The sequence below is a fragment of the Dendropsophus ebraccatus genome, chromosome 4 (assembly GCF_027789765.1).
Source record: "Dendropsophus ebraccatus isolate aDenEbr1 chromosome 4, aDenEbr1.pat, whole genome shotgun sequence".
Taxonomy (NCBI): Eukaryota; Metazoa; Chordata; class Amphibia; order Anura; family Hylidae; genus Dendropsophus; species Dendropsophus ebraccatus.
In genome coordinates, this window is record NC_091457.1 from 45,068,595 (window position 1) to 45,094,320 (window position 25,726).

At 42.3% G+C, this 25,726-nt stretch overlaps 1 protein-coding gene across 2 annotated transcripts in view; it reads left to right on the forward strand.

Annotated features, from left to right (window-relative positions):
* The window catches only part of IGHMBP2 (immunoglobulin mu DNA binding protein 2), a 36,330-nt gene that overhangs the window by 3,798 nt on the left and 6,806 nt on the right, over positions 1-25,726 (forward strand). Inside the window, exons 4-14 of one of the 2 annotated variants that reach the window (XM_069965757.1) lie at positions 1,613-1,710; positions 3,743-3,906; positions 4,949-5,149; positions 8,135-8,282; positions 11,702-11,876; positions 13,145-13,327; positions 14,404-14,522; positions 15,863-15,957; positions 16,683-16,806; positions 21,376-22,209; positions 23,296-23,480. In XM_069965757.1, coding sequence (XP_069821858.1) covers positions 1,613-1,710; positions 3,743-3,906; positions 4,949-5,149; positions 8,135-8,282; positions 11,702-11,876; positions 13,145-13,327; positions 14,404-14,522; positions 15,863-15,957; positions 16,683-16,806; positions 21,376-22,209; positions 23,296-23,480 — 2,326 coding nt within the window. The remainder of the gene's footprint in view (positions 1-1,612; positions 1,711-3,742; positions 3,907-4,948; positions 5,150-8,134; positions 8,283-11,701; positions 11,877-13,144; positions 13,328-14,403; positions 14,523-15,862; positions 15,958-16,682; positions 16,807-21,375; positions 22,210-23,295; positions 23,481-25,726) is intronic. The other variant, XM_069965758.1, reaches the window with a different exon arrangement.

Here is a 25,726-nt window from a genome sequence, read left to right on the forward strand (position 1 = left end):
TTTGGAGTGTGGTTATAGGCTAGTAAACGTACATTGTGGGTTTAAAGCAACTCTCTACCCACAACCTGCCCCCCCATCCCCCCAAACCACTGGTACTGTCATACAGCTGCTTTTAATCCAAGATCTGTCCTGGGTCTGTCAGCAGGTGATGCAGTTATTTTCCTAAAAAACTACTTTTTAAACTTTCAGCCCTGTGTCAATCTGATGTGTCCGAGAGTGTCTGTGTCCTAGGCCTGCACCACCTCTCCGTTCCTTCTCCATGGCCTCCTCATTATTAGAAATGCCCCTGGACATAATTTCTCCTGATCATCACTTGTTTGAAGACTGCACATGTGCATTGTTCAGACAAGTGATGATTAGGAGAAATCCTGCCCAGGGGCATTTCTAATTATGAGGAGGAGGGGCAGAGAGGCATCGCGGGCCTAGGGCACAGACACTCTAGGCCACACCAATTTGACACGGGCTACAAGTGTTAAAACTTGTTTTTTAGGACAATAACTGCATCACCTGCCGAACGGACCCCAGGACAGATCTTGGATTAAAAACAGCTATCTGACTGTACAAGCGGTTGGGGGGGGGGGAGCATATTGTGGGTAATTTTAATTTACTGCAGGTATCACACAGTTGTGGCTTATAATGGCTTCTGTCTCCACCTTTCCAGACTACATAGCGCTCAGAGAGTACTATGTTGTGAGATCAGGTAATGTCCATGCACTCTGTTGGACCTGACAATCACATGATCGCTAGGTTCCCGCAGAGTGGTTCAGCTGCTAGTTAGTAATTTAGTCAGTGAAGGGCAGTACAGATGGTCACAACAATGGAGACCTCAATGAGCAGTTTAGTTTCATGATGGAAGCTACTTATATGCGTTCTCTGCTTTGGTTAGAGGGGTCTCTTGACAATAAACTGATTACAGTGTACAAAGTGAGGGTTCAGATGCCGATCTCTCCTGGCTCTTTTCCAGACCGATTAAAAAAAAAAAAAAAAGTTTATAAGTCTCTATGACCTATCAAGAGTTTTATTTATTTAATATTTTTTGGGGATCAGTGCTTATTTATGGGACTCTAGTATTCTGTTACAACCAGCTGCTGGGAAGTAATGCAAGTAATGCCAGCCATACAGAGCTGTAAGCTTATTGTTAAAGCATATCATGAGGCAATTTCATTAAAGGGGTTGGCCAGTAAAAATAAATCTCAAGTCTTCCTATACTTATCAGCTGCTGTATGTCCTGCAGGAAGTGGTGTATTCTTTTCAGTCTGACACGGTGCTCTCTGCTGTTATCTCTGTCTGAGACAAGAACTGTCCAGAGCAGCAGCAAACTCCCATAGCACTGTGTCAGACAGAAAAGAATAAACTACTTTCTGCAGAACATACAGCAGCTGATAAGTATGGGAAGACTTGAGATTTTTACATAGAAGTAAATTACAGATCTCTATAACTTTCTGACACCAGTTGATGTGAAAGAAAAATATTTTCGCTGGATAACCTCTTTAATGTAAAATTTTTTTGACAATTGCTCAGATGGGATATTTATGTCTTCAAAGCAGGCATTTATCTAAGTGTAAATCCAATAATAATTTGTGTGTTGTATGTTCCTTTTTTAACTCTACAGAGCTTTGACTGCGTTGAGTCAGTACCGCTGTGGACCTACTAGTGACTTGATAGATGTCTTATTCTGTTCATCTCAACCTAATAGTACAGGACCCACAAGTAAGATCTAACCCTGGTTTTGGCAAACAGTAAAGCTAAGTGGGGTGGGGATAAGGAGCTTCATTGTGCTCTTGATTTATAGAGGTTATTGCTGAGGCTACACAGCAAGACAAAGGTGTGTGCAAATTGTGATTACATTCACACAGAAACTATTATACAACAGTTGCAAAGTCTATTGCAGCTTTATTTAGCCATGCAGGGTCACAATTTTGATTTAAAGGGGTTATCTGGCGAAAATCTTTTTTTCTTTCAAATCAACTGGTTTCAGAAGGTTATATGGATTTGTAATTTACTTCTGTTTAAAAAGCACAAGTTTCCTATACTTCTCAGTTGCTGTATGTCCTGCAGGAAGTGGTGTATTCTTATAAGTCTGACACAGTGCTCTCTGCTGACATCTCTGTCCATAATAGGAACTGTCCAGAGCAGGAGAGGTTTTCTATGGGGATTTTCTACTGCTCTAGACAGTTCCTGTCATAGACAGAGGTGGCAGCAGAGAGCACTGTGTCAGACTGGAAAGAAAACACCACTTCCTGCAAGACATACAGCAGCTGATAATTACTGGAAGACTGTAGATTTTTAGATAGAAGTCATGTTTAAATCAATATAACTTTTTAAAACCAGTTGATTTGAAAGAAAAAATAAATCATGGGATAACCCCTTGTGTTGCTGTCAAGATACACCTTCAATAACTGACTGGTGGAGAGAGCTCTCGCTGCAGCTTTTCTCTCCCAGAACAAAGAGGTCAAGCAGTGATTTTTCATTACACCCAGCCTCTTTCTTCATTGACCTCATCTGTCAATGAATGGTCGGGAAAGCACCATATACCTCATATTGATGGTTGAACCCGCTGCAATCAAAAGTCTAAGGTCAATGGGGACTTTTAGGATGGTTTCACATGGTGCTTTTCTTTTACCTTTTTTTATAGCATTTTAAAGGTCAAGGACAAACACACGAACATTTTGACAGAATTGCAGCGATTTTTGATGCAGTCACAGGCGAAACACATTTTTTAAATGGGTCAATTAAAAAAAGTCTCAGTAAACGCATCACAAAAACCACTGTAAAAATATGTACATTTGTATAAGAGTTTTTGTTTCCCAGACCTCCAAAACAACAGCAACAAAATAGTGAACTATGTGAGTGCAGCCTAATACTCTGTGAATAGTGACACCTGCAGGTTGATACTTAGTACTACTACTACTTAGTCTAGAAAAAAAGGAAAGTCAATTTAATTGTATACTGATTTCCAAAGTGGTGATGGCAATCACTGCTTCCTCTTCTAGTGGTTCTGATTATTACAAACAAGCTCAAGGAGTGTAACAGAACAACAATATATAAGTAAAAGGATAACAGAAATACCTTTGAAAAAACATTTAAAGATCTCTGTTTGTTGTTGGTAAGTAGAATAATTCTTATTTACATCCAGGAGTCTCAAAAGCCAATGTTTCTCACAGTTATGTGTTTGGTACCATTGTTTGTTTTTTAGGACATCCTCTGTGAGGTCAACAAAATTTTTACAATTTGCTTATGTCACTGCAAAAATTAGCTTATATGTCACTGCATTAGATGGTTCATGTGCAAGCGCTGCACCCTCTTCTGTTTACCTCAGCTGCCAGTCCATTTGTATTCGCAGATGCTGTCCTATCTATAACGGTGGTGCAAGGTTCTGCACATCGCCCAATATAGGTGAATTAGATAACACTGCAGCTACTCTCACCACCGCTACATGTAGTATGGTGTTTTTAAGTATTGGATTAAATAAACATTGAAGAGGCTCCAGAATTCCCACAAGCTTTACAGTCTGATTCAACAGCTGATCAATGGGGATGCTGGGAGTTGTACTTCCACTGATCTTATATTAATGGCCTGTCCTGAGGCTAGTCCGTCAGGTTGTAAAGGCTGAATAACCCCTGTCTCTGCATTATATATTCTGTGCCCTGTAATATAAACATTAAGAGCCGAAAAAGTCCTACAATTCTTTCTCAAATTTTTGCAAAGCGTTCACTTTCCTCTTCTGCCTCCTCTTCTTCAGGACCTGTGGAATTTTTCAATCCAGATTTGGACAGTTCACAAAAGGAGGCTGTTGTTTTCTCCCTCAACCAGAGAGAAGTAGCCATTATTCACGGGCCACCTGGTACTGGCAAGACAACAACCGTGGTGGAAATAGTCCTGCAAGCTGTGAAGCAGGGCCTGAAGGTGAGAACTGCGCTGTTTCTGTAGTTATCAGGACATCCCGTTCTTCATTGTAAACAGTTTTGCTCTGTAATATAATTGTGAGTGACGTTACGTCTAATAGGACACCTGCGGTGGAGAAATGACAAAAATGTGGTTTCTTGGAACCTCAGTGGCAGATGGTGATTTAGCCCTGTAATTGTATTCTCTCACTGCTGGTTACGTAGACTAGAAGCACAATGGTTTTCATGCAGTTCTGAACCCTTGTTATGACGACATGATATTACCATTCAGCATAGGCGTGGTCAACCATATGTATTGTCTGGACACCATCAGTTGTGTCCTGATTTTTGCAAAATAGCAAAAATAATTTGTTATGCTTTTAAAGGGGAACTATCAGCAGGATATAATTGAAAAACCGCTACAACCATAAACATGCCAATCATACAGTCTGAACTTTCTCCTAGATAAATAAGTGGTGTATGACAGCGCCGCTAGTGCCCAGGAACTCACCGGGCTGATAAATGCAAAGTTCAAGAAGTAAACCAGCAGAACAGCGGTCTTCAATAAAATCCACTTTATAAAATCCAGCAAATCAGTAGGTTATTTGTTTAACCTGCTGATAGTTCTCTTTAAGGCCATGTTCCCACTACGTAAGCTCCGTAGTAATCACGGCCGTTGTTACAATTACTACTGAACTTACGTAGTGCTGCTTCCTAAGGAATCCTGGCCGGAGTGTATACACGTAGTATACACTCCGGCCGTGATCTCTAGCGGCGCCGCAAGAAACATACATGTCAGTTTACACAATGGAGCGTGCAGGGAATTAGCATGCGGTCGCGCCTGCATCTGAATTAAGCAGCTGTAAAGATGCAGTACCGGTCGGGATGATCTTTTCTGACACCGGCCATTCTGCGACCAGGCCGGGTCATGGAATGGCCGGTCTCTTACAGAGTGGGAACATAGCCTATAGAAAACCATGATTTTTTTCCCCCTCACCCTCATAAGACATCCAGCACATTTTTCGCAGGATCAGTTCAATTTGCTTTTTATGTTTCTTTGGAAGGTCCTTTGCTGTGCCCCATCTAATGTAGCTGTGGATAACTTGGTGGAGAGATTAGCTTTGTATAAAGAGAAGGTTTTACGTCTCGGTCACCCAGCAAGACTTCTGGAATCCTTGCAGCATCATTCCCTGGACGCAGTACTGGCCCGGAGTGATAACGCACAGCTTGTGGCTGACATCCGCAAAGATATTGACCTGACCTTTGTAAGTATTATTCTGCACTGACCTATGGTTATGTTACATTTGTATCTATAGGTTATCAGATGTTATTGGTAATAATTATAGACGAGCGAACCTCGAGCATGCTCGAGTCGATCCGAACCCAAACTTTCGGCATTTGATTAGCGGTGGCTGCTGAACTTGGATAAAGCCCTAAGGCTATGTGGAAAGCATGGATATAGTCATTGGCTGTATCCATGTTTTCCAGACAACCTTAGAGCTTTATCCAAGTTCTGCAGCCCCCGCTAATCAAATACAGAACATTCGGGTTCGGATGGACTCGAACCCCAACCCAGTTCACTCATCTCTAGTAATAATTTGAGGAAATACATCTCATGTGTGCAGGTAATGTTCACACATACAGGTTTTTAAATTTAATTATTGAATACAAAGGCATGGACAACTTAAAGGGGTATTCCCCCCCAAAATTATTTTTGCATTAATACGTTGCCCACCTGTAGCTTTCCATCTTTCCAATATAAAGTTATTATGGATTCTGCACAGTTTTGCTGTTATCTAGGTGCACTCTCCCCCCACGTAATGCATAGAATCATCAACTCTCAGTCCAACCCGACACGCTCCCTGCTCCTGGCCCGCACCCTCCGAGATGGCATCACGTGTCCTCTGTCTCTTCAATGGGCCGGCTTAGTGCTTCTAACCCAGTCCACTGAAGTGAGGGAGAACACAGAGACAATGACAGCTGCTGCTGATCACTGGCTCCCTCTCTGCACTACCCGACCCATCCCCCCCCTCCTCACCCGATGGTGGGCGCCCGCTGCACCCCACATCTGACCGGCTGGTGGATGCCCGCTACAGCTACACCCCGTCCCCCCCATCCCCCCGCATCGGACCGGCTGATGGACGCCCGCGGCACCTATACCCCCCACCCCCGCATCTGACAGGCTGGTGGCCGCCCACGGCACCTATACCCCCCACCCCCGCATCTGACAGGCTGGTGGCCGCCCGCTGCACCTATACCCCCACATCTGGCAGGCTGATGGACGCCCGTGGCACCTATACCCCCCACCCCTGCATCTGACAGGCTGATGGACGCCCGCGGCATCTATACCCCCCACATCCACATCTGGCAGGCTGGTGGCCGCATCTCACCTACACCGCAGGAGTCAGGCAGTAGTCATGTCAGCCTGATCAGCACAGAGCAATGTTATTTAGTTAGTGGCCATGTGGCCTAGGACTTTATTTTTTATTGTCTGTGTGAATTACTTCTCCTGACTAACCCGGATATGGTGTATGGTGGTCCTGTAAGCTGAACACCCCGAAGATGTCACAATATAATTACATATAAAAACAACCTCAGTATACATAGATTTGTATATATGGGATATTACAGCAAATGACCATAGTACGGTATATTCTGGTGAACCAAGCAGACCCAGCTCCCGGTTCTCACCCGAGGGTGGCCGCCCAACACCGCCCCCTGACACCCCCATTTGCCGCCATCATCCCGCCGATATCCCCCTCCACACTTCACCATCACCGGCTACCAGCATTCCTCCCCCCGTTGTTCACCAGCATCGGCTCTGCTGCATCATCAGCTCTGCTGTAACATCATCGGTTCTGCTGCATTATCATCCGCTCTGCTACAACATCATTAGCTTTACTACATCATCATGGAGAAGCAATGCATGATGGGAAATGTAGTTTCCCTGCCAGCGCCTTTAGAAAAACTTGTAACTCAGGAATGGCAGCAGCTAGGAAGGCAGGGGATGGCTCAAAATACTCAGGGGGACTTGGAGAGTGAGACCAGCTAGGTTTAGGGGCATTTTAATTTTTTTGGCTCTTGGGGGGGAATACCCCTTTAAGGGTAGCTTCACAAGTACTGTATCGTAGCGGATTTCACCCTGTGGGTTAAGTAGGAAGGGGTTTTACGAACTCACAGCGGAATAAAAAAATCAGTTGGTAGGTATGTAAAGCCATAGAAAATGACAGGACATAGGTTCTCAGAGGATTTCGCTGTTGAAATCCACTGCAATATGATACATGTGAAGGCACCCTTATTGCGCTGCTCATTTCTTGGTGCCAGATACCACAGGATATGTTCAGAGGTCTTGTGCAGTCCATACCTCAACAGGTTAAAACTGTTTTGTAAACAAAAGGGAAAGCTACACAATATGAGGTTAATGTAAAGGCTGATTGGTGTTATACAAGAGTTAGAGTCACTGTCATGAACAATAACCTTTGACATTTCATCAGGCATATCTAAAGTTATTGATCACAGCGGCCGCCATATAACAGTAAATAACTTCCATTATTTCAATATAACAGCCGTTGTTTTAAAATAACAGCAAATATTTGCCATTAAATGGCAGCCATCCCCTCAATTTCAACATTGTGTGGACAGATCCTTTCTGTGTTTTTAATCCACTCCTGGTTTTGGTTGCAATATGAGGACCACAATACTGACTGAAATATACATAGTGTGAACCCAGCCTAAGCATTGATCCAAATATATGTTCACAGGGGCACAAGTCACCTTAAAAACATGTGGTTTCCATCTCTGGTTGACTTCAATAGGGAATGTTGAAAATATGATGTAGTTATCAAAAAATCAGTAACTTCTCAAAGCTTCCATTTGGAAGCTCACATTAAAATCAATGGAAGCTTTAAAAAAAAACTAAAAAACCACATTGAAATTAGCACACAGCAAATTCCATGCTGATTTGGAGGTGGATTTTGCAGGGCAAAAAAAAAAATCAGTTTTGAGTTGTGGTAGATTGCATTGGACAGTAAGGCAAGTTTTTTTTTTTGTTGTTATAAAGGAAGTTGTACAGAACATGCATCTAACTACAACAAAGGTCTTGTCAATAAGGGGTTAAGAAATGTGGGTGCTGCGGTACCTTCTGATTACTATTATATGGATATTATACCATTTGGGGTGGATACTGTCTTCAAATAAAAGTAGGAGACTTCATTGTTATTAAGGAATTGCTTTTTATTTCATCTTCAAAGGCAAAAATGAGAAAACTGCAGAACAGAGATGAAAAGAGCGGCTTCAAAACAGAAATCCGAGCTCTGAGAAAAGAGCTGAAGGAAAGAGAGGAGGCGGCCATGATAGAGACGCTGAAAACCGCCAATGTCATCCTCGCCACTAACACAGGTCAGTGAGGGGCCGGCTGGTGGATATAATTGGTTCGGCATCACATTTTCTGCGGACATCTCCCTGGTATCAGGCCTTGATGAAATCCATAGTGAGCTGGATGATTCATAGGCAATTCATGTAAAGTCTTCCCCCATGGATATGAATAGAGACATCATAAAGAAAATTGCTAGAATCATTGCAGTTGGACTTGATATAAACCCATAAAAAGGTTGTGCAGCATCTCTCCCTTCACCTGGTCTGATATTGTACAGAGAAGCTCCTGCAGCTGTTCATGATGTCAGATTGGGTGGTATGATGGGTGGCGGGTGGCCGGGGTATGTACATGGAAAGTCAGTCAAATTCTTTAATCAGGAGAAATAATCTGGAACTGCAGTTTGTTACAGAATAGAATTGCAGTGTAATGTGGAATTTCTCAAGGTCAGGGACTACTACAGTAAATTATGAAATTCCCTTGATTGAAAGGTGAATTGATGGGAGCATATCTTGCATTAAGAGAGTTATCCCACGATTGAAATGTATCTCCTGTCCTGTGGTCGTTGGTGGCCCAACTACTGGGACCTTTGCCAACCATGAGGACAGGGGTGATGGGACATGGAATGTAACTGAAAGGGAAATGCAGAGTATGTACTCCACCCCTCCATCAATGGCAAACTTGTATGCTCCCATGCCGAGCCATGTAAAACAACCCTTAGGGCTACACCCGACTTATTCAGCCACTGTTAGTGAAATGCTACATGCTCAGGTTTGCTCATCTCTAATAAAGGATATACACTCTGAGTATGCTTTGCTGTTGTAACGAGTAGACACCCATTGTGCTCTGTGACATTCAGTACACTAGAGGTTTTATATCTTAAAACAGCAACTTGTTCTTCCACTATATCTCACCACCTGATTCCCTGAAGACTGTTTCTTGGTCTCCTGAGACTGCCAGGTTACTGGTGAAACATGTTGAGGAAAACAAAAATATGGATGATAGATAGAGGCTTAGTATTCAGTTATTAATTCATTCAGTTTTTAAATTACCTTAAAAACATAAAGTGGGCTAATACAGTAGTTCCATTCATTAAATGGGTTATCCAGGAGTAGAAAAACATAGCTGCTTTCTTCCAAAAAACAGTACCATCCCTGTCTTAAAGTTGTGTGTGGTATTACATCTTGGCTCTGTTCACTTAAAGGGGAAGTATCAGCAAGTTAGACAAATCTAACATGCTGATAACTCCCTATTGTGCACGGGCCGCTGAGGATCATGGTATGTTTGCTACCTTCATCCTCAGCGCCATTTCCAGTGTAGTTGCTACTGTAATCGTGTGCTTCCGGTAAGGCTGTTAGGAGAACTGCCCAGCCCCCCGAGTGCCGATCCACCCCCGGTTGCCCCGCACTTCCTAAAGATTATCAATGGAGCGGGCCGGATCTGTGCTCTGGGGGCAATAGGAGCACTTGGGGCAGGACTAATAGCCTTACCGGAGACGCGGTTACATTAACAACTGCATGGGAAAGGGGTGGTAAGAGATATCCTGCCATCCTCAGTGCCCCCAGCACAATAGGGGGCCATCAGCAGGTTAGATTCATCTAACCTGCTGATAGTTCCTCTTTGAATGCAATACTACAAACAAAATGAGGAAATGAGTGGCGCTGTTTCCGAAAAAAAAAACCAGCTATGGTTTTTCTAATCCTGGATAACTATTTTAATAGTTGTCTGCTATATTGCAGTTCCTGAGGTTGCCTCTAGGGGACTGTGTTACATCAGAGAGTATGTTTAGATTGTAATTTGGGTGACTGTTTATGTGATAAAAAAGTATATATATTCCCTTAATTTTTGGTAAAATTTAAAACCTATAGAACCTATACATGATCCATTGTGACTTCTATATGAGATTTTCAGAGCAGCATTTTAATGCAGGTTATTGCTGAGATATCACAGTCCTGGAGGTCATTTGTGCCTGACCTTAGCTCATCACACAATAGCTTAATAGGATTTGACCATTGTAGACAGTCCTCCGGCTCCCTGTTTCTTCACAGTAGCTTTTGCATAGCTTAGAAGTATAATTGGATGGCTATAGCTGTCCTGCTGTATGATGGATGTGCTCCAGTGCTGAGCATAGAGGGTGGGATCACATTGTGAAATACACCGATAACCTTTCTGGTTCATTCTTCCTCTATACTATACATTTACCTCCTACCAACACTAGAATAGCTCTGCCTGATGGAAGTTATATCGTCATAGGTCAGACCCCTACTGATCAGACATTGAGGGCCTGGCTTATGGATAAAACGCTCATGATACTAGAATTATCCCTTGCTTTAGCAGATGACGCTGGTATTTGGTGTGTACTGTTTAACCCATGAATTGTTCTGTAAAAGGAAAAAAAAAACATCTGTTGCAACTTTTTTGGTTTCTGTGAGGGAATCTGATGGGACATTACTGTCCTGTTGGTTTCGATGGTTTAGCTGACTTTTTATTCTTTGTTTGCTGGTGAAATCTGCTAAACCTGAAGGTGCTGTGTTCTTCCAGCGATTGATGGGAGTCATTTTGTTAGTGTCACATAGTCGGCTGTAACCAAACTCACCACCTTCTCCTCCTCTTGTGCCCAGTGCTCTGTATTGGGAGCCTTTCCTCTTCTATACGTTTGGAGGGCCGTTCATAAAGTCTCACAGCTTTTACATTGATGATGTTCCGCCCCTAATAGAATGTAAAAATAAGGCTGTATTTAAAAAAAAAAAAAAAAAAAAAAAAAGGTGCTGAAAAAAGTCTGACTATAAAAATAATCAGGTTTATGTGAGGTCGGATGAAATATATTTCAGTTTTTGTGTGAATAGACGGAAACATCAGTGTTCGGCAGTTGTATTTGCTGTTTTTGTAGCGTAGCGGGGCTCAGGTGCTATATGCTGTTCGCACATCTTGGTGTATTGTGTTTGCAGTTGTATTAGGTAAGGGCCTTAGTAACCATGGTATTCCAGTCACGGCAGGTCAAGAGGATCTGGAGTGCTACAAGAGGTAGGCGCATAGCGGCATACTTCTATCGCTTTACTGTGTCTCATGCTAGAAACCAGCCACAAAGACTCTGATGTAGATTAGGGATGAAGGACATAATAAAATAACATGTTAGATAATATGTACTGTGAACATCACTGAATATAGGGCAGTCCGTTCTCTATAGTTTCCAGCTAAGTCTTTACACATGACTGATGTTGTCTTCACAAGGTTTTGGACCTGATTTGGCTTCCAGGCTGCCAGTGTCAACCTAATCTCCGCAAACAGATTGTGTAATGATCTCAGAGTCCTGGCCTGGCGCCATGCCCGCTCGCTCCTACATTTACAGAAGTGTATTTTCTATACTAATTACCAATAATTGTTTATTGAGAAATGACAGCGTTGTAGACTCATCGATCTGTATCCAACGTCTTCCCTGTGCCAGGCGCCTCCCTGGACGGTCCTCTGAAGCTGCTTCCCGAGAATTACTTTGACCTGGTGGTGATTGATGAGTGCGCTCAGGCGTTAGAAGCGAGCTGCTGGATCGCTCTACTGCAAGCTAAGAAGTGTATCCTGGCCGGCGATCACAAACAGCTACCGCCCACCATCATCTCACACAAGTAAGAGGATGCCATCTATACTGTCAGTTCTTGTGCTGCGCTTTGGGCTGTGTCATTGCCATAAGGAATAGTTACACATTAGTTATACTTTAGCTTTCACAGCTTTAGTTCGGAGAAGCTCCAGAAACTTTTAGGCCAAAGCTGACAAAACCTCTCCAATTCATGCGCATGTCTTACCGGGGACTCTTCCTCCTCTATGTGATGAAGTGGAGCAGTTTAGAAGCCCCCATCACTACTGTTTCTCTGTTTCGGGCTTCTGCCGGCCTAGGCCTCATTCACACGTTCAGTGATTTTTCTGGGCCGCAACACCTCTTGCTATGTTTTTTTTCTCAGTGATCTGTGAAAAATCTTCTGTATTTGCATCTGTAATTGTATCCATTTCAGTCTCTGTATCCATAAAATTTGAATAGTAATAGTTTGCATAGATTTGATCCATGTTTCTTGCAGATGTCATGAATGTGTCATCCGTGAAGTCCATAAAAATTACGGATCCCATAGACTTCTATTGGTAATCCGTGCCGCAATCACAGTCTGTACCTGTCCTTTTTTTTTTTTTTCCAGAGCAGATTATGGATCAAAATTAACATGGACTATGTGAATAGCCCACTATAAATCAATGTGCTCTAAGTTGAACCATGATTATTGATCCGCAATTACAGACAACTTTACGGGACATGTGACTAAGGCCTTAGAGAGCACATATCTGTATTAAAGGGTTAAAATGAGAGAATCCCATATATTGTTCACCCCGGTTTATTCAGCACAAATCTGTCGTCATGTCTGAGACAAAGCACCATTAGTATAGAAGAGGATCAGAGGCAAGTCCCAAGTAATATCAGTGTACATACTCAGAATTATAGTACAGCAGGTGCATTGTTTCATAATAAAATCCTTCCTGTAAAGTTTTACATATGCAGACCCCATAACATTATCAAAACACAATATTCACATGCAGGGTAGGCTCATATAGTTGCCCTATAGTGGTAGATGGCACAATATTTTCTAGCATAGTTCTCTTTACCGCCACTGTGTCACTTGCAGAAAGCAGATAGGATCCTGGCATCTTTTGTTGGTTTTTATTCCTTTTTGACATTTAATATACTCAAGGACTCAATATTTTTGTCCATGTCAGTAAACCTGTGTTTTATCTAACACAGAACAGTAGAAGAAAATGTCTGAGTCATATAGAAGCACACCACACCGTGCCATGCTGCATATTCATGGATTGCATATAGGAAAAGCTTTCATCAGTCTTCTGTTGTTTACAGGGCTGCTGCTAAAGGTTTGTCCCTGAGTTTAATGGAACGTATAATAGAGAAGTATGAAGACCGAGTCGTGAAAATGCTGACTGTACAATATCGTATGCATGACTGCATAATGCAGTGGGCATCACATGCGCTGTATGGCGGGAAGCTGGAATCACATTCTTCTGTTGCACAGCATTTACTCAAGTAAGTCTGCATCTTCATTTCTAAGGTGTTAAATGTCAAGGTAAAGTTTATCCCATCTGGTTGTGCGCTGTCTAGCGTTAAGGTCCGCATATACTTTATACTTTTGTAGGCTGGTTGGTTAGGCAGTCAATATAGTGTGTACGAGGCTCTTCCAACCATCTACTGATAGTTGACGTTGGGCTTGATGGAAAATCACTGCCTATCCCCTTTGTTTTCTGAGAGATAAGCCACAGCAGCATTCTGGCTGCAGCTTACCCCTGCCCATAGAGAATTGCTGTGCCAAACATTTCTGTGTATGGGGAGGACAGGAGAGAGATTTGGTCATCAGTTATTGAAGGTGACCACCTTTATTATGGGTTATGTTCTCCTAGAGCTATATATAGGCCTACTGTGCCTATAGGTAAAACCAGGCCAACAGCCTAAATAGAATTAAACTTTGAGCATTGTTTAATTGTTTTTAGCGCCAGGCTTTAAAAATGTCCTCGCAGTGTCGATGCTCACCGGATTTGTGTAGAGGTGCAATGCCTCTACAGAAATCCTGTGTGCACCGGAGCTGGAGTAGTTTTCTGTAACCTTTTTCTACCAGAAAAATGTTATGCGGCGCACACAGAGACCATGCCCACCTCTGTGTGTGGCCGCACCCCTGTTACACCCCCTACCTGCCCATCTGGCACTAGTGCAGCAGAGGGAGAGGATGCAAATAAAATGTTCGCACAGCAAGAGTATGCAAATATATTTATTCGCAACTGGCCACTCTGCCGCTTCATAAATGCCCCCCTATGTTGTTTACATGATTTAGTCTAAGGGTATATAATATTTGGTCAACTAGATCATTCCTGTTGCCTTTTTTTTTCTATAAATGTTTTTCACTTATTCTGTATACAGAGTATCAGGATGTATATTATGTTATAGAATACCGTATGTCATTTGTACCCACAATCTGCTTGTTACGCAAAAATTCTGTTTGCATTTCCATTTTAAATACACGGAGTACAATTCATTTCTAGATGTGAACACTACATAAAGTAGTTGTAGGTAGATTATTGGATATGTTTTTTTTTGGTTCCCTATTGTAGGGATCTACCAGGAGTGACCACAACAGATGAAACTAGTATTCCCTTACTGCTTATAGATACTGCTCATTGTGGATTGTTTGAAATAGACATTGAAGATGAGCAGTCTAAGGGCAATCCAGGTAATGTCATATAGTATAGTATTCTGTATTCATCTCATTCTTCATTTTTTTGTCTTATAAGATGGAAAAAGTCAAAACCAAGGTACGGGCCTGAAGGACCAACTATTGGATTTCAAGGACATCAGTGAGGAAATCTAACTTGTCTTGGCTGCCCTATGGGGGTCATCACTAGTATAAAAGTGTGTTATGCTGAATAGTCTCTGGCTTCATCATTGAGCGCAGGCTGCCTCGTCTGATGTCTATATTTTCCTGGCCCGCCTGAAGGGCTAAGTTGATTGTCTGCTGTGATATCATATTGTTTCTACTCACACAGGGATCGGATATGAAATATGTAATAGAGAGTGTCTCATAATGCACCACTCTACAGTGACTTATAAAGTGGCCCTAACATGAATCCTCTGAAAGAAACAGCTTCTTATTATGTGTTGTGGATTATGTCCCAAATAGTCAGAAAATATTACTGATGCCTGGTTCAAATGAATTTTCCAGCTTTCTTTAATGAAGATTAAATGAAAATTTTCTGGCAGGGGGGAACATAATAAACATGCACTACTAACCTCTCTCTGTACCCTCAAAGTGCTGTGTCACAGGCTCCCAGACCCCCACTGGAACACATTTTCAATGTCGCCTCGACCCAGCTGATGGATCGCTTGCTCAGCCAATCAGTGAGGGCAACGGTGTCTCGCCAGTCACTCACTGGCCGAGTGGGCAATCCATCAGCTGAGTTGTGATGTTACTGGAGAAGGAGATCCCGGTGCCCCGGGGCGGTAAGGCAGCACTGTGGAGGCATGTGGACAGGTAAGTTGCACTATGTTCCTCCCTGCTGTCTGGAAATTTATGATTTTCCTCAGATTTCTCCTTTAAAGAGGATGTACCATCAGGTACATCCTCTTTAATCTCAGCCAGGGATAGAACGGCGCCATCGCAGGGAAGCCGGTGCTGAGGTCCGTTTTTTGAACCGCCGCCCGGTTCCCATGTACGGCGTTGTTCTTTTCACAGGTACCGGGCCGGGGCTGAAGCACAGGTGGGAATTCCCTACCCTATATGATGTGGCTTCATTAGAATCAATGGAGCCGCGTCATAGAGGGGCGGGGGATTCCACCCACCGGGGGCGGGCCGGCCTGCCTCCAGTGCTTTAGCCCCGAGGTTCAAAAAACAGACTGCGGCACCGGCTTGCCAGTGATTGCGCCCCAGTGAGTCAGATTAAAGAGGATGTACCTGATGGTACATCCTCTTTAAATCCCCTTTTCTAATGATTCGTGTAATAGAATATGTAGCACAATGCATGTGAAGCCTCATTTCCTTGCAGCTCTTCATAACGTTGCTTCTGTTCCTACCAGGTGAGGTGCGGCTGGTGGATTTACACGTTCAGGCTCTGACCAGTGCAGGCTTGAAATCTCGTGATATTGCAGTCATAGCGCCATACAATCTTCAGGTGAGGAGGGGTTTTTCCAAGTGTCCTTGTAGTGTCGGTATCCATTCCATTAGTGGGGCCTATACAGTGAATAGCAACATTCACAACCATTTTTATTCTGTTTCTCGCTAAATCCCTATTAGAGTGGACTCTTATTATAGGGGTATTCTGTAGGGGGAAAAAATCATATCAACTGGTTATACAGATTTGTAAATTACTTCTGTTTAAAAATGCTTTCCATTACTTATCAGCTGCTGTATATCCTGCAGGAAATGTTTTCTTTACAGTTTGACACAGTGCTCTCTGCTGCCACCTCTGGCCAAGGCAGGAGAGGTTTCCTATGAGGATTTGCAACAGCTCTGGACAGTTCCTCACACGGACAGAGGTGGCAGCGGAGAGCACTGTGTCAGGCTGGGAGGAATACACTGCATCCTGCAGGACATGCAGCAGCTGAAAAGTGCTGGAAGGCTTAACATTTTTTAATAAAAGTAATTTACAAATCTATATAACTTTCTGACATCAGTTGGTTTAAAAAATCCATTGCCATGTGTTGCATGAAGCCGTGTCTTCATCTACTGTGCATTTGTGTGTTCCACAGTTTACACTAATGTTGGAACCTCTGACGTTCTCACATAACAGGAGAGATGAATACACCCAGGACTGTGCATATCCTGCCAGTAGGACTGCACAGACACCAATACATTTTCCCTAATAAAGACTGACAGATTCTCGTGTCTTATTTCCAGGTGGATTTGCTCAGACAGTCTCTCCGACAGAGATACCCAGATCTAGAAATTAAATCTGTGGATGGCTTTCAAGGAAGAGAGAAAGAAGCTGTGATATTATCCTTTGTCAGATCTAATGCTAAAGGTCAGTGATTGGAACCCATCTGACTAAAGCTGGGAATACAGTAGACAATTTATCTCCATTCCAGCAAATATTCAGATATTTATTGCTGTCTGGATCCTCACCTACAATACAGCAAAACACAAAAGGATTGTTCCCATGGGAATTCTATTGTACGGTGAGAAGTGATATATGATTCCATTGCCTGACTTATCTTTTCTCAGACAGATGTGGTACCTATACTTGGTAATGTACTAGATTTAAGGCACACATCACAATTGTATTGATGGAGCAGATTTTCTGCAGTCAGAAACAATTGTACAAGAATTTAGCAAGAAATGTTTTAATTGATGTTTTTAAATTTTGAGAGTACAGATTGTCAATCATTGCACAAATTTTCACATTCCTCTTCCCCGTTGTAACTAACGACTATGGTTCTGTGTAATATGATGAATGATTTCAGGTTAACAATAAACAATCTCGTTTGCGATCGTTAATCGCTAAAAATCCCTTTGTCCAATAGGACCCTAACATAGCCGAATAGTGGTGTCAGAGGTCATGGGCCATACTCTTGCCATCACCTCTCAGTAGCAAGGGATTACAGGGGGGCGGATTTTATAAAAAAAAAAAAATTTAGGCACCTGGATTTTATTTTTTTTAATGTCCCCAGAGAAGCCTTTTAAGAAAATCTGCATTATATTTATAGAATTATTCATATATGGCCGCCCTTAAAATACAATTTCCATGTTCTGGAAGATTGGTCTAATGTGGTGTGTATGCACTGAATGCAGAGCATTGGCATAGGAATTAGTACAGGCGCATACTATTATAATAAATCAAACAAATGTAATTTTGCCATTAAAAAGGACTTGTGGGGAATCATCCTTCATATATCATACTTGGATACGCTCACACAGATGTAGCTTACACCCACGTTGGGACAATCAGCGTGTGACCCAGTGACAAGTCATTAAGCTAATTAGCATGTGACAGATATCATCACTCGCTAATTACCAGCTATCGTCATGTGGTGTAGCCTGCAGTAATGCAGTGTTCACAGACAGGACACTAGTTTACATATGCAGCAGTGACAGGTGCCTCTTCTGTCCCAGGCAGGCTTACATCGGACTGTTCAATCTGGGCCCTATTGGAGCTGGTATAGTAGCCATAATATTTGTCACCCAGTTATTGGTTGAACAGACTGTTACTGCCCTGTGTAATAGGCCCAGCGTTCATATTGATTGTTGGCTGATCACATTGTTTGGAGAGGTTAAAAAAATTCCTTATTCATCTGCCTCACATCTCCCGTTGTATTGAGGATGTAAGAAGATGTAGAAGTAAAGGGCTGCACCAAAGATTTGTGGGGCCCTGCCTGCATGATGGTTGAGCTGTGTAGAGGCTGTTAATCTTGTATCCTGACACTTATTTGCTAAAGGACCCTTTCTGTATTATAATCCAGAGCTGCATCCATAATTCTGCCGTCATGAGCTTTACTTCTGTAATCTGGTTATTATTTTCTACAGTGTCAGTCTGCCCTCTAAACTTTCCATAATGAAATGTTGGGTAGTTTCAGCCCTTAAGTCTACAGGATTGTGAATGTAGCCCATCAAAACCCCTTTAAATGTAGCAAATGGTAAATAGTTTACATAAAGGTCTTGTATAGGTGGTCAGTGTGACGGCACATACTCATACTGTATAACATACACACATAGTGCAGATGTTGCCAAGACAGCTAGAATGAAAAGGTCTAGGTTGTCCTACAGGCTCTTCATTGCCACGTATGATTTATTATTATTATTATTATTATTATTAGTAGTAGTAGTAGTAGTAGTAGTAGTAGTAGTAGTAGTAGTAGTAGTAGTAGTAGTAGTAGTAGTAACAGTAACAACAACAACTTAGGGATCATATTTCAGTAACATAAATCATGGAACATGTACAAAGAAATTAAAATACCCCAAACTTCCTTTAGCCTTCTCCTGTCCCTTGATCCTATTTTATTTCATGTTACACTTATAACCTTATAGGACAGATGTCCCAAACTGCAGGTTTTAATCCACAACCAAAAGTGGATTCATAAGAAATGGGAAATATAAAGGGAGGAGGTATACTTCTCTTTCTTGCTGGTTCTACTTCTAACTTTGGTTCCAGTACTGCACTGGCATTTTTTTTTAAAATTCTTTGTAACTCCTTATTAGTTATAACATCGCTATAAGATTTTTAGATCCAGCGCTGGTCTATTCATGTAAACCGATTCCTGCGCACAGCACCGGTCTATTCCCAGTCACTGGCCCGGCCTGAAGCACTGAAGCCGGGCCCACCAGACCCCACTGTGCCGAACCCCTTCCTTCTGTGACACCGCTCTATTGATTCTCATTGAGCTGCATCACAGAGGGGTTTCCTCCCACTGAGGGCGGGCCAGCCCTTCTCCAGTGCTTCAGGCCGGGCCGTTGACTGGGAATAGACCGGTGCTGTGCCCAGGAACTGGGCTTGCGATTAAAAAAAATCCCACACCGGCGCTGGTCTGAGTATTCCGGAGGACTATTTATACCTTAAAAAATTGTGTCAGGAAAAATAAATGAGCCGGTACTGTTTAGACTGTGCAGGTCCCTGCTGTCAGCCATTGCTGTATGAGTTTGTTTTCTCTCCCAATTCTGCAAAAGTCATTTGGTTGGTTGTATTTCCAGAGACTAAAGAATGGGAATATATTTCTGCCCCACTGTACCAGGTTTGTTGCTTAGTTATAGAGATGAAGGGTTAAGCTTAGAGTTTAATTACACTGCCTGCAATAGACTGAGCTCTGTTCCTCTGTGTATAGCAGCTATGATAGTAGTGTGCTGTCTAATCCTCCCAGGTACTGTATCAGTGACTGCTAGCAGCTGTCATGGGGTGGCCTACTTCGTGTATATTATACTTATATTAATATTCAATCTAATATCTAATCATCACGCCTAAATATTAATATGTATTAAGTCAGTGCTTTCAGCTGGATTTAGCATTGAGACTGTCAGAAGCATAAAAAAAGAGCCGTAACATGGAAATCACAGTGAATAGCGCTGGCACCTGTCATGGGGTGGAATGTTTTAGGCAGCAAGTGAACAGTCAGTTCTTGAAGTTGATGTGAAGCAGATAAAATGAGCAAGAGTCAGGATCTTAGGAAATCTGACAAGGGACAAGTCACAATTGACAGACGACTTGGGTCAGAGTATCTTTAAAATGGCAGGTCTTGTAGGATATTCCTGTTACATAGTGGTCAGTACTAACCAAAGTGGTTCAAGAAAGGACAAAGAGAAGAATGGTAACATGGATTCTCCAGGTTCATTGATGCACGTTGGAAGTGAAAGATAGACTATCTGGTCCAGTCCCACAAAAGAGCTGCCATAGCACATATTGCTGGAATAGACAGTAAGGTGTCAGTGCACAAAGGGTCTCGCAGGTTGAAGTGTATGGGGCAATGCAGATCCAAACTGTAGGCCCATGTGGACCCCTTGGCCACCTTTGAAAATGCTTCACAATTGGCACATAAGAAACTAGACCAAGGAGAAATAAAGGTGACCTGGTCTGAGGAGTTACGGTTTCTTTCTGTTTTCCTGACCTGTTTATTTTAGTATATTATTGTATTACCCATGAAATAACAGCTTTGTATATTTTTTTTCTGAGAACTCTGACTCTGTTAATCCTCCTAGAAATGTATGAATCAATTATCACCAGGGTGTTACCATTCCCTTTGTCAAAGGGCCTTGTGCATGCACACTCTGGGGTACATTTTTCATTATGCACCCCCAGAATTCGCCACAGAAAAGACGCAGTATGCCATTCCTGATAAATGTCCCCGTGTGAGCTCTGATTGGACAGTGTTAAAGCATGTAGGGACACACCCCAAACATGCAACATTCTGGACCAGATTGATCAATCTGTGTAAATTTTACCAAAACAATACACAATTAAATAGGTTGGCCACTTTACAGTAAAATAGTTCAGTGTACAGTATCAGTATAAGTGTACTCACTGCACTTATACTGACAGCAGCTCCCTGTATATCTCATAGAGCTAAAATCAGGCTTCTCTTCCCCAGGCGAGGCTGTCCTGCTTTGTGGTGATTCTGTCTATAAGGTGGCCAACATGTAGGAGAATCTGACCATGTTATGTCATCAGTGTTCTACATAGGCATATACAGGCTCAGTGGTGGACACTGGGGGTGGGGCATGGTCACATGCTCCTCCATGTTGGTCATCTAAGGGACAGACTCACCACAAAGCAGGACAGCACAGCCTGGAGGAAGGGTGTGTGATTTGAGCTCTATGAGGTACACAGGGAGCTGCTGTCAGTATATACAGTGAAAACACTTACTAATACTGTTCACCAAACTATTTTACTATAAAGTGTTAATTTGGTAATTCATATGGAATACAATTATTCTCTACAACAGAATGCTTGCTTATCAGAGCTTTTAGATTGAAAGTTACTTCTGCCTGCCAGGTGGCTCTTGTACATGCACAGTGTTTTTAGCATACAGTGTACTCTCTAATACTAGGTGGGATTTTTATTATACTGTATTATACCTTTCTCATGGTACAAGTCATTTTTTCTTTACAGGTGAAGTAGGTTTCCTGGCTGAAGAACGAAGGATAAACGTAGCCGTAACCCGTGCTCGCCGTCACGTGGCTGTCATCTGTGACTCCCACACCGTTGGGAACAACAAATTTCTCAAGGACTTGGTGACTTACTTCAGTGAACATGGAGAAGTCCGGACTGCTTTTGAATACCTGGATGACATCATCCCTGAGAAGTACTCTCATGACACTGAAAGTGCTTTTAAAGCAGAAGCCAATGTTAAAAAAGACAATAATGCCAAGTCAAAAAAGACTGGCACTCCAAAAGTAGGTAACCAAATATCCAGTAGTACTGCCGAGAGTCAGCTGAAAGGGAATAACAAGACAAAGATGGCTGACCCTGCTGGGAATAAAAAAAAGAATAGGAGCTTGGATGTGCAAACAGAAGATACTTCCAATAAGGACAGTCTAAGGAAGACCATTCTTGAGTTTATAGAAGATAAAAATAAGACTCAGTTAACTTTCCCTTCAACGCTTACATCACATGAGAGATTGCTGGTTCACCAGATTGCTGAAGAATATGGACTGCAGCATGTAAGCACTGGGGAAGGCATGAATAGATGTATTTCCCTCACCAAAACCAAAGCAATTTCAGCTGTTCCCGAGTCTCCGACAATAGATGACTCCACCGTTCAGAAACATTTACCATGCCAGACAGTGGAAAAAACTGTAAAGCAGAAAGAGGTCAGCCGCGGCGTCTCCTCACACAATGCTGATCTAAAGCTTCTACATATGGAAAGGATGCAGAGGGAAAAAGCAAAACTTGAAGAAAAGAGGAAGAAGGAGGCCACAGAGAAGAAGAGAACAGATTCTAAAAGTAGGTTGCAGTACAGTGCAGTCACATTTATAAAGTCTATCATAAAAAGAGGTGTCATCTAATTCTATGTATTTGTCTACAATCTAGGAAATCACCCACTGCAGTTATATTTATATTACCTTAGTAATATTCAGCTCACTCATCTTTCTCAGTGAAGTTTTCTATGTCCAAAGGAAATAGTTGGTATGGCCCATATATTGGTCCTTTGTAGTATTAATGATACCTTTATTTCTATAGCACCAACTTATACCACAGCACTGTACATAGCTTGTCATCACCCACATCAATCCCTGTCCCTATTTGGGCTCACAATCTACATTCCGGATACACCTATCAGTATGTTTTTGGAGTGTGGGAGGAAATGGGAGTACCTAGAAGAAACCTACACTATGTTGTGGGATATGAACCTCTTACACATACATATCTGTTTTTTCCTCCCGAGATAAGATGTTACACATAGAGCTTATGTAACTTTTATTCTATTCCGTTTTTTAATACCATAAACTATCCAGAAAATAGAGAACAATGACATAATATGAGCACTTTCTAGTTCTATTTTTATGGTATCTTCTCTCTCTTTTTGCACATTGGGGAAGATTTATCAAACATGGTGTAAAGTGAAACTGGCTCAGTTGCCCCTAGCAACCAATCAGATTACCCTTTTCATTCCTCACAGACTCTTTGGAAAATGAAAGGTGGAATGTGATTGGTTGCTAGGGGCAACTGAGCCAGTTTCAGGGCTAATTCACACGTCTGTTGTTCTGTCCACAATTGCGGACAGAACATGAAACCAATGTTATCCTATGGCCCCGTTCACACGTCTGTACGTGTATACGCGGCCGCGATCCGTGCCGCAAAAAAACGGACATGTAATGCGGACCGTTTTTTTTGCAGTACGGATCGCTGGGGTAATGATGTGTGAACGTAGTGCTCCCTGACGCACTAGGAGCACTAGGGATACACATACGGTAGTGCGGTCCGCGGCCACGGACTACACTATGGGTGTGTGAATGTGGTCTTACTTTACACCATGTTTGATAAATGTCCCCTATAGTCTTTTTTTGTATTTTTTTTTTTCTGTTGCAGGTAAAAATGATATAAAACCAGAAGCAGAGAACAAGGACATAGACAGTTTTGATGCACTAATTGCGGCTACGGTGAAAGCCGACAACACTTGTGGTTTTGCTAAATGCAAGTCCAGCGTGGTAACAGTGGGAGATTTCTGCATACACTGCAATAAGCGCTACTGCCTGAGTCACCATATCCCAGAGGTAATCACTGTTATGTATGTGTAGGCCTCCTGCAGTACATTAACTAGACCCATTCACTTGGAGAGATCTGTCAGGTACCTAATGGTGTAACTTGTTGGAATAGATCTCGCTGATTTACTCAGGCGCCACTAACCATTTAAGTCTTCAAGAAGAATTACTTCTTAGCGTTAACCTTATCCTTAGTCGCGGAAGCTCCCATAGTAATCTTGCAGGGTTTTTTTCCCTAAAGAATTTAATTAGAGAGAACTTGTCACCAGGGCTGTAATGTTTTAGAATAAAATTTCTTACTGACCAGTGGCCATCATTGCAAAAATGAATAATAAAGCAACTTATCGTATAGTATTCAAATTATTAACAATGTTTTGCTGTTTGTGTCTAGAGACTTGTGTGTCTCCATGGTAACAGACTGCAAACAAATCCGGTGTAGTCTGATCTTGCAAATATTTCAATTAAGACTATTTACAAAGTTTCTTTACTTTTAGATACATTTGTACATTTACTAAGGTGGAAACCTGACAGACCTTTAATGGATCATGGAAACCATAACAACAGTGGGGATAGAATGGAAGCGAATTTAAAAGAGTTTGTGTTCATGGCAATAAATATTCAAGCAGATGAATCCTATGGATTTTAGCAAATTGGAGGCATTTGAGGACAACATCAAGATGCCTTGGCACACATTGTTCGTTGGCAAGTCTTTCAGACTAGCGTATAGTGTGTCCCGTAAGGAGTTAATAGTCCTGTTACGCCTTTGGTCCCAGCTGAGTGATAGACGCCAGATCATGTGACTTGTATAAATGCCAGCAGGCTTGGAAAGAGCAGCAGTTCCTAGAGCCGTCCTATGGGAACCATAATTAGACCATGTTTAGTGGATAACCAACTAATACTGCATTAAATTGTAAACCAATAGCACTCAATTGGGTTTCCCAGCCATTCATTTATTATAGTAATGCGGTTCCTATTTCCCAAGATCACTACTCTGTTGGATTTAATAATTCTCTATAAAGGTCAATACATTCTACAGTACTGCACCCTGGTTATTTATACCAGGTGACATAACGGGACAGTGCATTGGGATAGAGAGACCTTATATACACTTTGGGTGTTCCTTTAGGAAATGTTGTAGGTCTGCTCGAAAGGGGTTCTCCAGCCTTTTAAAGGATAGGATAAGTCATCAATATTAGAACAGTGGGGATTCAAATTGGGTAGTAGCGGTTGTGTGAGCGCCGCAGCCTTGTACCTACATCTCTGTACATCTAGCAGCGATCATACAAGGTACTACAACACTCCCTATTCTTTCAGCTGATCGACTGGGGCTGATTGATCGTTGCCCCTATAAACGACTGATCAATATTATGGGCTTTTTATTATTGGATTACCCATTTGACCTACATTTGCTGTGTAGCTGAATGCATTCTGTTGTGCCCAATTACCAGCCATTTTACATTTATGGAGATAATGTTTACAATGCTGCTTAGTGGGGTTACAGAGAGGATATATGTATCCACATACCTTCCTTAAAGGGGTTGGTCACTTTATAGTAAAATTGTTCATTGTACAGTATTAGTAAATGTACTCATTGCCCTTACTGACAGCAGCTCCCTGTGTACATCATAGAGCTAAAATCAGACTCTCCTCCTGCAGGCTGTGCTGCCCTGCTCTGTGGTGAGTCTGTTTATAAGATGGCTGACATGGAGGAGCATGTGACCATGCCCCGCCCCCAGTGTCCTCCATAGGCAAATACAGGCTCAATAGTGGATGCTGGGGGCGTGGCATGGTCACATTCTCCTCCATGTCAGCCATTTTATGAAAAGACTAACCACAAAACAGGGCATCACATCCTGAAGGAGGGGAGACTGATTTTCGTTTTATGAGACACGTAGGAAGCTGCTGTCAGTATATACAGTACAGTACACTTACTAATACTGTATACTGAACAATCTTATTATAAAGTGGGCAACGCCTTTAAAGGGGAACTCCAGATAAGAAAAACTTGTTTTCTCTTAAAAGTACATTAAAAGTTAAATGTGTGTCTATACAATGTATTACTGTATCTGTGCGGTTCTGCCACACTGATAGCTGATAGAAATCCAGGAAGTGAAAAAAAATGGCCCCTGTGCAAATCCACATTGTCTCCTGCTCCTTCTGCTATCCCCCCTTATGAGACAAATCTTCCATGCTTCTGTCTCACATTGTGTGTGTTTGCTGAGATCAGGCTGATGATGCAGACAGGGGGCAGGGCGTGA